Raw genomic sequence first — 16,566 nt, 5'->3', positions numbered from 1 at the left:
CTCCGTATCTGACAACATACACTGTTGCTTAGCAACAGCTTCTAAAGAGTCGGCTGCAGCTGCAAGCGTCTCTAGCTGAAGCTGTTGCTATAGCTACAGACCTTGCAGTGCCTGACTGGGGAAAAAAAAAGAACGAGAACTAAAAAAACTTATAGAAAACGGCTCCTGATTTTTGCCGTTAGATCGAGTATTCCGGACATACAACCTCCGGATAAACCAAAGTTTCCTGTGCTAGAGATCAGCCTCACTGCTCTTCTCTGCACTACCTCCAAGTGCTTGAATATCTCCCTTGTTTCTTGGCGACCAGAACTGGATGCAGTATTCGAGGGACAGCCTGACCGGAGCACCATAAAATTTGATCACTACCTCCTCTGATGTATTCTTCTGATTTAGTTTTGTTGTTTGCTGTTCTGCATTGATTGGACATGATCAGCGTTGTGTCTAGTAAAACTCCTAGGTTTCTTTCCCCTTCATGAAGTATGTGTCTTGTCTACTGTTTCTTCTTATGTGTAGCACTTTGCACTCGCTACATAAAATTTCATCTCCCATTGTCTGTCCACTTACATATTTTGCCCAACTCATTCTGCAATTTCTGAACTGCCTCTTTGATTCCACTGCCTCGCCCACTTTGCTATCATCTGCAAAGTTAACCACTTTGCCTTGAGTTTCTGAATTTTTCATTCCGATTCATTTATGTAAATTAGAAACATTAATGATCGCAACACCAACCCCTAAGGTAGCCCACTCAGTACCTCCCCCACCCCTGCCAACTCTGATTTAATTCATTGTTTCCTACCCTCCAGCCAGTTTCGTATCCATTCCCATGGTTTACCCTAAGTCCCCACAGCTTTGAGCATAATTAATTATTAGCATATGACTGACACTTTGTTCTAATCTACTGGTACCTCTCCAATGTCCATTTATTCCCTCATACTGATTGTCAGTGCCTCTCCCACCCAGCCTCTTACTAGTCTGCAACAAGTACTATCTATCCCAAGATTTACCTAAGGTGTCATCAGGGAAAAATAGAAAAAAGTCAAAGCTAAAGGCACTATATCTGAATGCGCGAAGCATTTGCAACAAAATAGATGAATTAATAGCACAGATAGAAATTAATAGGTTTGATCTAATAGCCATAACAGAGATGTGGTTCCAAAGTGACCAAGGTTGGGAACTAAATATTCCAGGATACTTAACTTTTAGACGACAAAATGGTAAAGGAGGAGGGGTAGCTCTGATAATAAAGGAGGGGATAAAGACAGTAGAGAGAAGGGATCTTGGCTTGGAAAAAACAAGAAGTAGAATCAGTTTGGGTGGAGCTAAGAAACAGCAAGGGGGAGAAAACATTGGTGGGAATTGTTTATAGGCCCCCAGACAGTAGTTGTAATGTAGGGCAGAGTATAAATCAGGAAATTAGAGGCGCATGTAACAAGGGTAATACAGTAATCATGGGGGACTTTAATCTACATATAGACAGGGCAAACAAAATTTGCAGTAATAGTGTGGAGGACGAGTTAATGGAATGTATACAAGATAGTTTCCTGAACCAGTATGTTGATGAACCAACTAGGGAACAAGCTATTTTAGATCTAGTATTGTGCAATGCGAAAGGGTTAATTAATAACCTTGTAGTAAAGGGACCTTTAGGGAAGAGTGACCATAATATGATAGAATTGTATACTGAATTTGAAAGTGATTTAGTTAAGTCTGAACTAGGATCTTAAATCTAAACAAAGCAAACTACGTAGGTATGAGGGGCGAGTTGGCTAAGGTCGATTGGGAAACTTCATTAAAAGGTAGGATGGTAGACAAGCAATGGCTAGCATTTAAAGAATTAATACATAATTTACAACAAATATACATTCCTTTAAGGCACAAAAATCCCACAGGAAAAGTAGTCCAACCGTGGCTAACAAGAGAAGTTAAAGATAGCATTAGATCAGAGGAAGAGGCTTATAATGTTGCCAAAAAAAGTAGTAAGCCTGAGGATTGGGAGGATTTTAGAATTCAGCAAAGGAGGACCAAGAAATTTAAAAAGAATGAGTAAATTAGCAAGAGACATAAAAACAGATTGTAAATGTTTCTATAGGTATGTAAATAGGAAGAGATTAGTGAAAGTAAACGTAGGCCCATTAGAGGCAGAGACAGGAGAAATTATAATGGGCAATAAGGAAATGGCAGCGACAGTAAACAAATACTTTGGGCTGGATTTTACCAACCTAGGCGGTTCCGTGGCGGCGACGTCGGTGGCGGCGACGTCGGTGGCGGATCCCGGCTTCGCTGCTGGCTCCAGCCCGCTATCCAAAATGATTTTTCCCTGATTGGGCTTGTTAAGCCCACCCAGCGCATTTGCCGGCCAATTGAAGGAAGCGGGTCTGATGACGTCATTTGATGACGTGTCATCAGCCGGTTTCCTTAACGGAACCATGCACAAATTGATTTTGACAGTTGTGCTGTCAGTGTTCTACAGCATTGAGGTGCTGCAAACACTGATCATCACTGCACAGAGGTGCACAGCTGAACCCAGGCTGTCCCATGACTCCCTCCATATGCTTATGGAAGGAGTCACAGCATGCAGGGAGGTCCTCTTCCCTTCCAATGGGTGGAAGAGACCTCCCTGGAAGACCAATGCAGCCTTTTTGCACACTGCACAGGAGAACACAAGCAGGGATGTCATCAGGAGGACCAGGCTGCAGTGGCACAAACCTTTCAATGATCTCAGTAGATCACGAAATGTTACTGCAAAGCCACACTCAACCTCATCCTGCTGTGCCTCTCATCACATCCCCATCACTCTGTCTTCCCTACCCTACTCCTGCACATCCTTACACCAACTTACCTTGCACCTCCACCCATCCCTCTCTATCTACATTATCACTCCCCCATCTCACTAGGCACCCCTCGTACTCACCCTCATCCTAGTCCAATCATACCAAGGGTAGGCACTTGTGTGTTTTAGCCAATGTTCCTGTGAAGTTTCTGTTAATGTGCTGTCAAACATTGAAATCTTTATTTTGCGCACTTTGCATTCTTGGACAGATCTGTGTGCACCTTTGGAAGTGGCTTAGTGAGTTGCAGTGAATGGTGAGACATAAGGGTACCCCCCGTTATGGTGATGAGTGTGAAAGGAATGGCTTGGGCATTGTTGGTGTTGATGTGGGGTGGTGCCAACCTGGCGCATCATGTGGCAGCCAGAGTGTACAGCGTCAAGTGAAATAAATCTGGCCATGGTGAGGCTATCCCTGGCGTCCCGGGCAGCAGTGTGGTCGGGTGCTGATGCCATCTGTCCTGTGCAGCATCAGTTGATTGCGGAGAAGGTTGGTGGTGTTGGTGCTGCTGGTGTTTGGGGCTGATCGTGGTGGGATTCTGAGGACCAAGGTGAGATAGCTTCAAGGGCGCCGATGCTGACGTAATAGATGGCAGGTGAACTTGAGATGACAGAAGCGATCTGTCAATGGTGAGAAAGGTTGTTCCAGTGAGGTGACACTGGATAGAGAGTTTATTCCAAACACTTGCAACCTGCATAAAGCTCAATCTGTCTTCCAAATGCAGTAAGCAACAGCTTCTGAGCTTGGAAAGTGAACAGCTGTGAGATGGGAGCTTTTATAGCACATTTTCAGCCGTCAAATAATGAGATGACTCCATGGCCATTCAACTCCCGACCTGCTTACCTGACGTGATCCTCGAGCAGCGTAGACCCTGTGGGCGACCTGGTGAGCTCAAAATAGTTCTTACTACTCTGTTAACAAGGTCATAATGACCTGAATTGCCTCCCCTGCCGCTGTGTGTCGGGTCTGCTCAGCGTCGACAGACCTGACATTTGGGAAATATGAGTGGCGGCGGGTTAACAGCGGTGTCCTGACCCGCTGTCAAAAAATAAACAGTTTCCCACCCAAACCGCCACCGATCGTGCCCGCTGACCCCCCGAAAAATTACCCCCATTGTATCTGTCTGCACGGTAGAAGACAAAAAAAAATTCTGGAAATAATTGAGAACCAAGGGTCTAGAGAGAATGAGGAACTTAAAGAATTCCATATAAGTAAAGACATAGTACTGGAGAAATTAATGGGACTAAGTGGAGACAAATCCCCTGGACCCGACGACCTGCATCCTCGGGTTTTAAAAGAGGTAGCTGCAGAGATAGTGGATGCACGGGTATTAATCTTCCAGAATTTCCTAGATTCTAGAACAGTCCCCAAGGATTGGAAGGTAGCAAACATAACCCCGCTATTTCGGAAAGGAGGAAGGGAAAAAATGGGAAACTATAGGCCAGTTAGCTTGACATCAGTTGTAGGCAATATGCTAGAATCTATTAGGGACGTGGTAACAGGGCACTTCGAAAATCGGAATATAATTAGGCAGAGTCAACATGGTTTTATGAAAGGGAAATCGTGTTTGACAAATCTGTTAGAGTTTTTTGAAGATGCAACTAGTAGTATGGATAAGGGGTAACCAGTGGATGTAGTATATTTGGATTTTCAAAAAGCATTTGATAAGGTGCCACACGAGGTTATTACACAAAATTAGGACTTATGTGGTAATATATTAGCATGGATTGAGGATTGGTTAATGGACAGAAAACAGAGAGTAGGAATAAACAGGATTTTTTCAGGCTGGCAGGCTGCAACTAGCGTGGTGCTGCAACTAGCGTGGTACCGCAAGGATCAGTGCTTAGTCCTCCGCTATTTACAATCTATATTAATGTCTTCGATGAAGGGACTGGGTAACGTATCCAAGTTTGCTGCTGATATGAAGTTAGGTGGGAAAGTAAGCCAGGAGAAGGACGCAAAGAGGCTGCAGAGAGATATAGACAGGTTGACTGGGCAAGAACATGGCAAATGGAATACAGTGTGGGGAAGTGTGAAGTTATCCACTTTGGTAGGAAAAACAAAAAAGCAGAATATTTTTTGAATGGAGACTGGGGAATGTTTGCATTCAGAGGGACCTGGGTGTCCTTGTACGTGAATCACACAGCAAGCAATTAGGAAAGCAAATGGTATGCTAGCTTTTTTTACAAAGGGATTAGAGTATGAGGGGGAGAAATTCAGTTGGTTCGCACCTCTGGGGGGCGCTAACAACTTACCGCCCGGGCCGTCGAAATTCGCCTGGCGGTTTGTGGTGGCGCTAGCCACTACCACCACGATATCCTATGCCCAGAGATCATGATGTCATCCAACCGAGTAGTGCCCCAGACCGGAAATGAATTTTTGCTCCCTGTCTCGGCGCCTGCCATTAGGAATGACAGGTAGAGGAGGCAGTTTGCAGTCGGCTGGGAGCTGCAGGAGTGCTATTTAAAGGCGTGCACTTCTGGGTTTTTTTGGTCTGCACACAATGCTGCCTTGTCACTTTGACAGAAGCAGACAGGCGTTTTGACCCATTTGAGGTTTTCCTACTTGAAGGAGTTTTGCTCTTGAGAAACATTTATCAGTTTCATTTGTCTTACTTTTGACACTGCCACATTGCCAACACTTAATGGGGGCTGTACTGGCATGGGACCTCGCCCTCCAGCTTCACCGTCAGAGGCAGAGAGAAAGATTGGAAAACGTGGCCAGAGGGAGGAGGGCCAACAGGGCTCTCAACCAGGGTATTCCAGGAGCAGTTCTCCTACACTCATCTGTCAGAGGAGCAGTGCCTTAGAAGGCTCTGCTTCAGCAAGGAGGTGGTCACAGAGCTCTGCCACCTCCTGCAGCCAGAGCTCCAGCCTCCACTCAGGACCAGGATGTGTCTCTCAGTGGCAGTGATGGTCACAGTTGCTCTCAATTTCTGTGACAGCAGCTCCTTCCAAGCTTCAACAGGGGATATTGCAAACATTTCACAGTTCGCTGTCCATTACTGCATCCGGGAGGTGACAGATGCTCTGTACAGAAGGAGAAGGGAGTACATCTCATTCCCCATGACCAGAGACAAACAGCATGAATGCTTATGTGGCTTTGCAAGGATAGCGGGCTTCCCCATGGTTCAGGACGCCATTGACACCACCCTCGTGTATTGCAGGCACCTCATCCCAATGCAGAGGTGTTCCACAACCGCAAAGGCTACCATTCTCTGAATATGCAGTTGGTATGCGACCACAGACAGCGCATCCTCGCCGTCAATGTCCGCTATCCTGGCAGCAGCCATGATGCATTCATCCTGCGACAGACTGGTGTCCCAGCACTGTTCCACCCACCACATGAAGCTCACGGCTGGCTGCTCAGAGACAAGGGTTATCCACTCGCCACCTGGCTGATGACACCCCTCTGCAACCCCAACATTCCTGCTCAGCATGCATACAATGAGAGCCATAGCGCCACCAGGAACCTGATCGAACAGACTATCGGCGTGCTGAAGCAACAGTTCCGCTGCCTTGACCGCTCTGGAGGAGCCCTGCAGTACTCCCTTGATCGAGTCTCCGTTTTCATTGTTGTGTGCTGCGTGCTGCACAACCTGACCATTCTGAGGACACCGTCATTGCCACCAGGGATTGGTGCACCACCTCAGGAGGAGGAAGAGGGAGAGGAGGGGGAAGAGGAGGTGGAGCAGCACCAATGTAGGATGGAGCCACTCAATGTTGCTTCTACAAGGGCCGTTTGTGAATGCCTCATTACACAGCGCTTCCAATAAATGAGATAGCAGATTTGCAGAGAACAACCACATCATTACAGCCAACTCGCAGCCCCTATCACCGGGCAAAGCTCAAATTAGAAACATCACAAAATTTGCTACGTCGAAATAAACATTTATTATTCTGCACAACTCTCATCAAACACAACCAATAATAAACAAACAGAACAATTTACGAACAAACACAACTGGTTCTTGACAAACGGAACTATTTCTTACCAAACTGAACAATATATTTACAAACACATCAACCTTTGTCCACACACTCCCCCCATTTACTGTTAGCATTTTATTTACTGGGCCTTCCTCAATGATTTCCCTCCCCTTTGCAATTCCCCCCTCCCAACCCTACGGCTCCTCCGTAATGTGGACCCGTGGCTCCAGCAAGGCTGGTGGAAGGCTGCTGAGTCTGGGAGACAGAGACTGCAGATAATTTTAGTCAGTATTGTAAATGATTCCCTCTTCTCAGGAACTGTCCCTCTATCTTTCAGAACCACCATCATCACTCCCCTCCTCAAAACAACCCAACCTTGACCCCACTATTCTCGCTAACTACTGCACCATCTCCAACCTCCCTTTCCTCCATGGTCCTTGGACATGTTGTTGCCTTCCAGATCCGTGCATCCTCTTGCAACTCCCTGTTTGAATCACTCCGATCAAACTTCTGCTCCTCCCACAGCACTAAAATGGTCCTAACCAAAGTCATTAATTACATTCTCTCTAACTGACGTTTGTGCAATATCCCACCTTGCTGTCTTTGACTGCTCAGGAGCCTTCAACACATTCAACCATACCATCCTTCTCCAATCCCTCTCGTCCATTGTCCAACTCCATGAGACTGCCCTTGCTCGATTTTTACTTTTATTTACCCAGGCATAGCCAGTGAACCTCTCGCAATGGCACCTCTTCCCACCCTCGAACTGTTACCTCCAGAGTCCTCCAAAGAATCCATTCTGGCCCTCACTCCTCTTCCTCATCTATATGCCCGCTCCTTGGCAATATTATCCAAAGTCATGGGGTCAGCTTCCACATGTACGCCGATGACTCCCATATTTCTCTCTCCACCACCTCTCGACCCTTTCCACTGCCTCCTGTGCTGTTAGACTGTTTGTCTGACATCCATCCTTGGATGAATTATAATTTCCTTGCACTAAATGTTGGGAAGATGGAAGCCATTGCCTTCGAGCCCCACCACAAATTCTGTACCCTGGCCACCAACTCCATCCCTCTTTCCGGCTATAGTCTTGGGCTGAAGTAAACTGTTCGCAAGCTCAGTGCCCTATTCCATCCTGAGCTGATTTTCCAACTCCATATCCTCGCTATCACAAAGATCACTAACTTCCACCTCAATAACATCGCCCCCTCTGTCCCTACTTCAACCTTTTGATCACCTCTCTTCATCTCTCCTTCTCTGGCTCGGTGCCCATTTTATTCATGCCTGGCACATTTATCTGCATTAAAAGTGCAATATACATGCAAGCTGTTGTTGTTCTAGGACTTCCATCTCATTTATATCAAAGCCCTTGATTTTATTTGGGATTTTGAGAGAGCTCCTGCATCAATAATACAATCAAACACATTATTGTTTCTGTGTCTCTTCATGCCATAAAATGAAAACCATTGTTTGATGAAATCCAACAGGAAGATCAATACCATGGTTTTGTATAGATCAAAATAAGTCAAGTTTTTGGTTCAGAAACTACCAGCATTAATTTTTCTGAGATCACTTGGCATTTCATCTGAAATAACAACATATCAAAATAAAGCCTTAGTACCTTCAAAGCTACTGGCAGGTGCGTGCTGCTATTCTGATTTGTGTATGTATGGGTCATGTCTTCATTATCAGTGGCAATGTTCCCGAATTACAAATCTCATTGAACTCTCGCCTGTCATTACCTGCAGCAAAACAAAGTGTGTGTCCCCAGGTGTGCTCTCAAACAAAAGAGTTAATTATTTTCCTTAAGTCTAGGCTGCTTTGATGCCACCTGCGTCTGTAGGGCCTTAGTCTACCCTTCATCCAACAACTGTTTATCTTCTAAAGAGCTTTCCACCAGGCTCACTTCCAAACATTTGTAGGTCTTAAAAATGTAAAGTAACCACAGATTGTTGATATGCTTAAAAGGTTTGTCTGGAATAACCACAGAATGTTTTTTATGCCTTTTGTAACAACTGCTGTTTGCTAGATACCAAATCCATGGCCATTGCTTTGTTAGAAAGTGTTGGCTTATTTCATAGTGTGTTGTACAAATAACACTTTGGAAATGGAGGAACACTGTTGAGCACATTCTAGGTTCAGATTTTAAAGGATCTTTGTTACCTTGCTGTCACTTTGGTTTTTGTAACACTTCAGAATATTTAGCATAGTCTGTTACTGACAGCCACTGCCTCAGTGCACAGCCAGCAACTGTACCCAGCACACAGGCTGCACTTAGTTAAGGTCTGCTCCTGATTTTAAAATCCAATATGTTCCCCACTACCAACACTGAGCCCTGAGCAAGGAATACATTAAAGGACTGGTGTTAGTTCAAAGGAATGCACTGCTGCTGCTGTTTTTGTTAATCCCACCAACGCAAGCTGCATGTGCACATAAAATTAGGTGATGACATCAGTGTTATGATTCAGGCTTTCTGCTAACACACAACTCCTGTTTTCTTAACACAAAGCAGCTTCCATCAGCAGACCAACTCTCCTATGAACTGAAACCTGCACCTTATGTGTGCTGAGAGTGTCATAGGACTAACAAATACCTCTTAACCATGGTATATCACACTGAGGATTATGTGGGGGCTGTACCATGTTCTCTTGTCTACCTTGAAAGATGGTAAATAACCTGTTGTCAAATCTTTACTTTCAAGCTCAATAGATTTGTTTACAGTAAGGTAGCTCATAGAAGCAGTAAGAGACACGTTACTGATTATACAAATACTTGGAAAACATAAAAGATAGAATCAGTCCACAAGTGACTGAAAATATCCTTTGTATGCATTAGTATTTCAAAGACTGAATGTCTACCCACCAAGCAGACTGTTTAATGACTTTTTTATTCTTCTTGGGATCCAAGGCTCCTATACCCAGGTCTCCTAAAGCTGATGGCCAGATAGCAAGGGAACTGCTTTGGGAAAGAAGGCCTGTTTTTCCTGGGTTATAACAGCTACCGCTGATCTTTGCTGTGTATAGGCACCCCACCACCCCCAAGATGACATTAAGTCGTGATGTCATCACGTATCCGCCCCAGGCTTGTCGAGGATGTCACAGTACAATTATGCTGTGAATGTATGATGGCCAATTTGCCCCAGCTACTCTGTGCCTGCGTCTCCCCTCAGAATGCACTTTGCCACCAGTTCAGAAAGAGACTTGCACTGCACCTTCAAGGGAAATTCAGGAGTGTTGCTTTTGGTCGTCTCTCCCACGACCTGGCCTGCAATATAAATGGCCCTTTCAGTTTCTGAGTGCAGACTGTGGCACCAACAAAGAAGACTAGCTGACTCATTGAAAGTGTGGATGGATCTGGTCAATTTTGTATATTGGCCAGCCCACTGACAAGAGACAAAGAGACTCTTATAAGTTGGATCTCTCTGAAGGCAGTTTTTAAAATCGTATTTACCCTGCCTATCGAAAGTGGGAAACAATAATATCAAAATCTCCCAAGTCATTATATGGCATTAGTTCAAAGGAGTGAACCACTGCTGCTGTTTTTTTGTTTAATCTGGCCAGTGCTCCTCCGCTACAAAACTGAACATTCACATAAAGTTAGGTGATGACATGCTCGCCGTGAGGATGTAATCACATTCGAATCTTCTGTATTCATTAGCATTTTCCTCATTTTCAAAACAAAAAAACACCTTTTATTAATCCCTTATGTGAACTTTTCTTCGTTGTTTGGGATGGAATGATCATTTATAATCTATTTCTGCAGAGCCTTAGATTTGTTCACTATTTTTGACTCTTGGCAGGAAGCAGACTGTGAATGATTTGTTCATCCTGAATTAATTCTAAGCTCATTTATTTCCTGTTTTGAACATTATTTGACTGATCTCACAGATGCCGTATGAATCTGTCTCCATTTTCTCAAGGCAAGGAATGAATACATTTGTGTCCTGTTATTTGTATCTGATTGATATTTTTGCAAAAAAAATGGTGACTTTGTGCCAATTTATAAGTGCTGTAAAAATCCCTTTCTTAATCCATTTACAAAGCAAATAGCACTGAACGAAGGAGAAATGTTTCTCATTTGGTACGAAGTGCCAGACACCTCTGGATCGAGAGACGAAGCATGTTAGTTCAATTTACAGATGATACTAAACAGAGGAAAAATTTTCATGAAACAGCCAAGGAACTACAGAAGGACCTGAACTAATTTGCAAGTGGGCAGAACTCTGGTAGATTTAAATTCAATGCAAAGATATTACACATTGCAAATTATTATATTACATATTACAGTGTCCGCTGTGGCTCAGTGGGTAGCACACTCGTCTCTGAGTCAGAAGGTTGTGGGTTCAAGTTCCCCTCCAGAGACTTGAGCACAAAAATCTAGGCTGACACTCCAGTGCAGTGCTGAGGGTGCCGTCTTTCGGATGAGACGATAAACCGAGGCTCCGTCTGTCCTCTCAGGTGGACATAAAAGATCCCACGGCACTATTTCAAAGAAGAGCAGGGGAGTTATCCCCGGTGTCCTGGCCAATATTTATCCCTCAATTAACATAACAAAAACCGGTTATCTGGTCATTATCACATTGCTGTTTGTGGGAGCTTGCTGTGCGTTTCCTACAGTACAACAGTGACTGCACTTCAAAAGTACTTCATTGGCTGTAAAGCGCTTTCGGACATCTGGTGGTCGTGAAAGGCGCTATATAAATGCAAGTCTTTCTTTCAAGGACAATGGGGAAACATATTTAATGACTGGTAAACTAGCCAATGGAGATGCTAAAAGAGATCTGGGGGGTAGTATACTCTACACTTGCCATGTCCAGTCATTGTGTGGCAGCAAACAAAAAGAAGCAGAATGTTGGGTTACTTTGCTAAAGTAGTAGAGTACAAGTCTGAGGCCGTCATTGCTGAAGCCGAATAGTGCCCTGATCAGCTTGCACCTCAAGTACCTTTTAGTTCGAGTCACTGGCCTCAAGGGAAATATCCAAAGCCTGGAAGTGATGCAGAAGATGTTTCTAAGCTGATCCCTAATGTCAGAGGACTGAGGCGAGGAAAGGTTAGGAAAAACGCAGAGTCTTCAGCCTTGAAGAGCAATGAATGGGAGGTATGCAGGATAGTAAGTGGAATAGAAAATGTTAATCTGGAGAGCTATTTCAAGTTAAACCGTGACTGTAGGACAAAATAGTAAAACACAAATTATGGATAGATGTCATTCAAGAGAAATACAGTGAAAGGAGAACTATAGATTTCTATGGAACGATGTGGTAGATGGGCGTCCTTCATTTACACTTGGCTTTGGATCTAGGTACAAAGGCTCAATGGCTATTTTTCTATTAACACTCAAGGTAAATTCTTTTTCTATTTTCAGATATGGGATATGAGTGATGATGAAAGCTTCTGAAAAACCGTCTGCCTAACCCAAAAGGAGTATGTTTGATATTTGGTGACAAATTGAAGAACTAATCCAAGAGCTCTTTCCAGCACATATTATAATCCTGATGTGCAATAACAGCCACCTTGGTGCAGGTCAAGAATTCTTTGTGATTTTCATTATGGCATTCAGCTTAATTAAGAATTTTGTCTCTAATAAATACATTATCTCCTAATGCCTTTTTGGAATTGAAAATGTGCAAATGTTCATGGCACTTTCATCCAGAACACAACTCTGGAGATTATCATCAAAGCATTAGCAATAATCCCAAACCTTTCTGAACTGAATGCTGTTGCATATATTTGGGTTTTGTGTGTGTATTTACAGTCTAGCATGGGTGAGAATGTTTCATCTATCCCACACAGCTCGGACACTAACTTTTTGTTGAAGTTGCTTCTAGCTTTTAAAAAAGCTTTGGACAGTTCCACTGTCTCATCATTTCTGACTGTCAACCTATTCCCAAAGTAAATGTGTTTTTTTTTAATCGGGTACAATGCAAACCAATAGTTTACATGGTCATGAATTTTAATTGAATATGAAGAGTGCATTACTTGAGCTACTGACTTCACTTTCATTGAAATGTTATTTTGTACTGAATTGAAGTCTGTTTCCTGTCCCATCATTTTTTCTGCCTGAAGCTTCTGTATTGTGTACATGCTGGTGTAATCTGCATGCAGCACTTGCTACCTTTTACACAATTAAAAATGGCTTAATAGTGTTCAAACTATCAAACTTTGTCTCAGCATTTAATTTCACAGGAATAAAAAGTGAACCTGTAGACAGTATATGTATCAATGTTTAGCTTCTTGTAATCTGCGTCAAATGAAAGCAAAAAAAAACCAGACTGCTGATACCATCTGGTCACTTTCCATGTGTGGTCGGTATGTGGCGATTTGGATACAATTGTTACTGGAAATGGCCTGATTGTTGCATCACCAAGCTTGAATAACACACAGCAGAGGAAGCCCTGGCATCAGTGCCATGAAACATCAATCTGTGCATTAAAAAAAAATAAAGTATAAAGTTTTCATTTTTTGTTAGGAGGGGGAGAGAGGATCGAACAAATAGATTTTTGTAGTAAGCCATACTAGCTGATAAATTAACAGAGGTAGTCTGGAGGACGAGTTCATGGAATACATTAGAGACCGTCTCCTAGAACAATGTGTCATGGAACCAACCAGGGAACAGGCTATTTTAGATCTTGTATTGTGTACTGAGACAGGGTTCATTATAATCTCATAGTAATCTCACTCTGGGGAAGAGTGATCAAAATATGATAGAATTTCACATTGAATTTAAGAGTGAAACAAGAGTCTTAAACTTAAATAAAGCTAATTACATAGGTATGAGGGGCAAGTTGGCGAAGGTAGATTGGGAACTTAGGTTAAAAGGTATGACGGTAGATAAGCAGTGACAAACATTGAAAGAAATATGCCAAAATTCTCAACGAATATACATTCCATTGAAAAATAAAAACTCCATGGGAAAAGTGATCCATCTGTGACTAAAGAAGTTTAAGGATAGTATTAGATTAAAAGAAGAGGCTTGTAATGTTGCAAGGAATAGTAGTAGGCCTGAGAATGGGGACAGCATCAGAAACCAGCAAACTATGACAAAAAAAATCATAAAAAGGGAGAAAATAGAATGAGAGTAAACTAGCAAGAAATATAAAAACATTATAAGAGCTTCTACAAGTATGTAAAAAGGGAGAGAGTAGCAAAAGTAAGCGTTGGTTCCTTAGAGGCTGAGACAGGTGAAATTATAATGGAGAATAAGGAAATGGCAGAGATTTGAGAAATATTTTGTATCTGTCTTCACAGTAGAAGACACAAAAAGCATACCAAAAATAGTGGGGAACCAAGGGGCTAATAGAAGTGAGGAACTTAAAGTAATTAATATCACTAGAGAAAAAGTTCTGGAGAAACTAATGGGATTAAGAGCCAACAAATCCCCCTGACCTGATGGCCTACATCCTAGGGTTCTAAAAGAGGTGGCTGCATTGGTTGTGAACTTCCAAAATTCCCTAGATTCTAGAATGGTCGCAGCGGATTGGAAGGTAGCAAATGTAACCCCGCTATTCAAGAAAGGAGGGAGAGAGAAAACGGGGAACTACAGGCCCGTTAGCCTGACATCAGTCGTCGGGAAAATGCTGGAATCCATTATTAAGGAAGTGGTAACGGGGCACTTAGAAAATCATACTATGATTAGGCAGAGTCAACATGGTTTTATGAAAGGGAAATCGTGTTTAACGAATTTATTTGCGTTTTTTGAGGATGTAACTAGCACAGTAGATAAAGGGGAACCAGTGGATGTAGTATATTTGGATTTCCAAAAGGCATTCAATAAGGTGCCACATCAAAGGTTGCTACACAAGATAAGGGCTCATGGGGTTGGGGGTAATATATTAGCATGGATAGAGGATTGGTTAATGGACAGAAAACAGAGTAGGGATAAACGGGTCATTTTCCGGTTGGCAGACTATAACTAGTGGGGTGCCGCAAGGATCAGTGCTTGGGCCTCAGCTATTTACAACTATATTAATGACTTGGATAAAGAGACTGAGTGCAATGTATCCAAGTTTGCTGATGATGCAAAGCTAGGTGGGACAGTAAGCTGTGAGGAGAACACGAAGAGCCTGCAAAGGGATATAGACAGGTTAAGTGAGTGGGCAATAAGGTGGCAGATGGAGTATAATGTGGGAAAGGGTGAGGTAATTCACTTTGGTAGGAAGAATAGAAACACAGAATATTTTTTAAATGTCGAGAAACTATTAAATGTTGGTGTTCAGAGAGATTTAGGTGTCTGTGTACAGGAAACACAGAAAGTTAGCATGCAGGTACAGCAAGCAGTTAGGAAGACAAATGGCATGTTGGCCTTTATTGCAAGGGGGTTGGAGTACAAGAGTAAGGAAGTCTTACTACAATTGTACAGGGCTTTGGTGAGACCACACCTGGAGTACGGTGCACAGTTTGGTCTCCTTATCTGAGGGAGGATATACTTGCCTTAGAGGCGGTACAACGAAGGTTCACTAGATTGATCCCTGGGATGAGAAGGTTGTCCTATGAGGAGAGATTGAGTAGATTGGGCCTATACTGTCTGGAGTTTTGAAGAATGAGAGGTGATTTCATTGAAACATATAAGATTCTGAGGGGGATTGACAGGGTAGGAGCTGAGAGGTTGTTTCCCCTGGCTGGAGAGTCTAGAACTAGGGGGCAAAGTCTCGGGATAAGGGGTCAGCCATTTAAGACTGAGATGAGGTGGAATTTCTTCACCCAGAGGGCTGTGAATCTTTGGAATTCTCTGCTCCAGAGGGCTGTGAATGCTGAGTCGTTGAATATATTCAAGGCTGAGACAGATAGATTTTTGGACTCTAGGGGAATCAAGGGATATGGAGATCGGCCGGGAAAGTGGAGTTGAGGTCGAAGATCAGCCATGATCTTATTGAATGGTGGAGCAGGCTCGCGGGCCCGAATGGCCTACTCCTGCTCCTAATTCTTATGTTCTTATAATATTGGGAGCATTGGCTTGCAGTGTAAGGGAGCAGAATTCGCATAGGTAGTTGAAATGTCAAGACTGATGAAACACCTTGTGCTAGAGGATAATGGATGAGCAGCAGCATTTATACAATTACTCATCCTATATTTCAGATAAAAACGTGTGCGCGTTGCAGGCAAACCCGCGTTTTGCCATTGACACTGTTTTAATGAAGCTCAGCAGAAGCTCGAGGAACAGCACTTCAACTTTCGATTAGGCACTTTACAGCCTTCCGGACCCAACATTGAGTTCAACAATTTCAGATCATAACCACACTCCCATTTTTTTGGATAGCAGCTGTTGGTTCTGCTATTGCCATTTACACCTCCACTAGACCCATCTTTTGTTTCTTTACTTGTCCCATTACCACCCTCATCTTGCACCATCATCCTATCCCTTTTGTTCTTTCCTCCCCAGCCCCCTTTTCCTGCCTCTCTACTTGCTTAAAACCGGTTACAGCTCTAAATTTTTCCAGTTCTGATGAAAGGCCAGCGACCTGAAACATTAACTCTGTTTCTCTTTCGCTGGAGATGCTGCCTGACCTGCTGAGTATTTACAGCATTTTCTGTTTTTATTAGCCATTGGTCTTTCACTCAGCTGCTATGCTGGGTGAAGTGATTCTGCCCACTGTACTCATATTTCGCTGACCTCAACCAATTTTCTGGGGGTTGGCCAATTTAAATAAACATGGGCAGACTCCCACTGGAACCCCACCAGGATTTAAGGTTCCGCAGTAACTTAAAGGGCTATAACCAGCAGAGAAGAAAAAGTAGTAGACCACAAAGGCAGTAAGCTCCTTTTTGGCACAGCAGGTAGAAAATTTCTCGAAGGAAATGAGGCAGAATAGGCAA

General features: G+C 43.3%; 1 protein-coding gene across 1 annotated transcript in view; it reads left to right on the top strand.

The window, feature by feature from the left end:
• The window catches only part of atg7 (ATG7 autophagy related 7 homolog (S. cerevisiae)), a 178,165-nt gene extending 165,252 nt beyond the window's left edge, over positions 1-12,913 (top strand). The window contains exon 18 of the mRNA XM_086001768.1: positions 12,119-12,913. Within this exon, the coding sequence (XP_085857894.1) occupies positions 12,119-12,151 (33 nt within the window). The 3' untranslated portion in view covers positions 12,152-12,913. The remainder of the gene's footprint in view (positions 1-12,118) is intronic.
• Positions 12,914-16,566: the final 3,653 nt, after the last annotated feature.

This window comes from Somniosus microcephalus, chromosome 11 (assembly GCF_052327205.1).
Source record: "Somniosus microcephalus isolate GS21.2 chromosome 11, FLI_Smic_1.0, whole genome shotgun sequence".
In the NCBI taxonomy this organism is placed as follows: Eukaryota; Metazoa; Chordata; class Chondrichthyes; order Squaliformes; family Somniosidae; genus Somniosus; species Somniosus microcephalus.
This window is presented reverse-complemented; position numbering and strand designations above follow the sequence as displayed.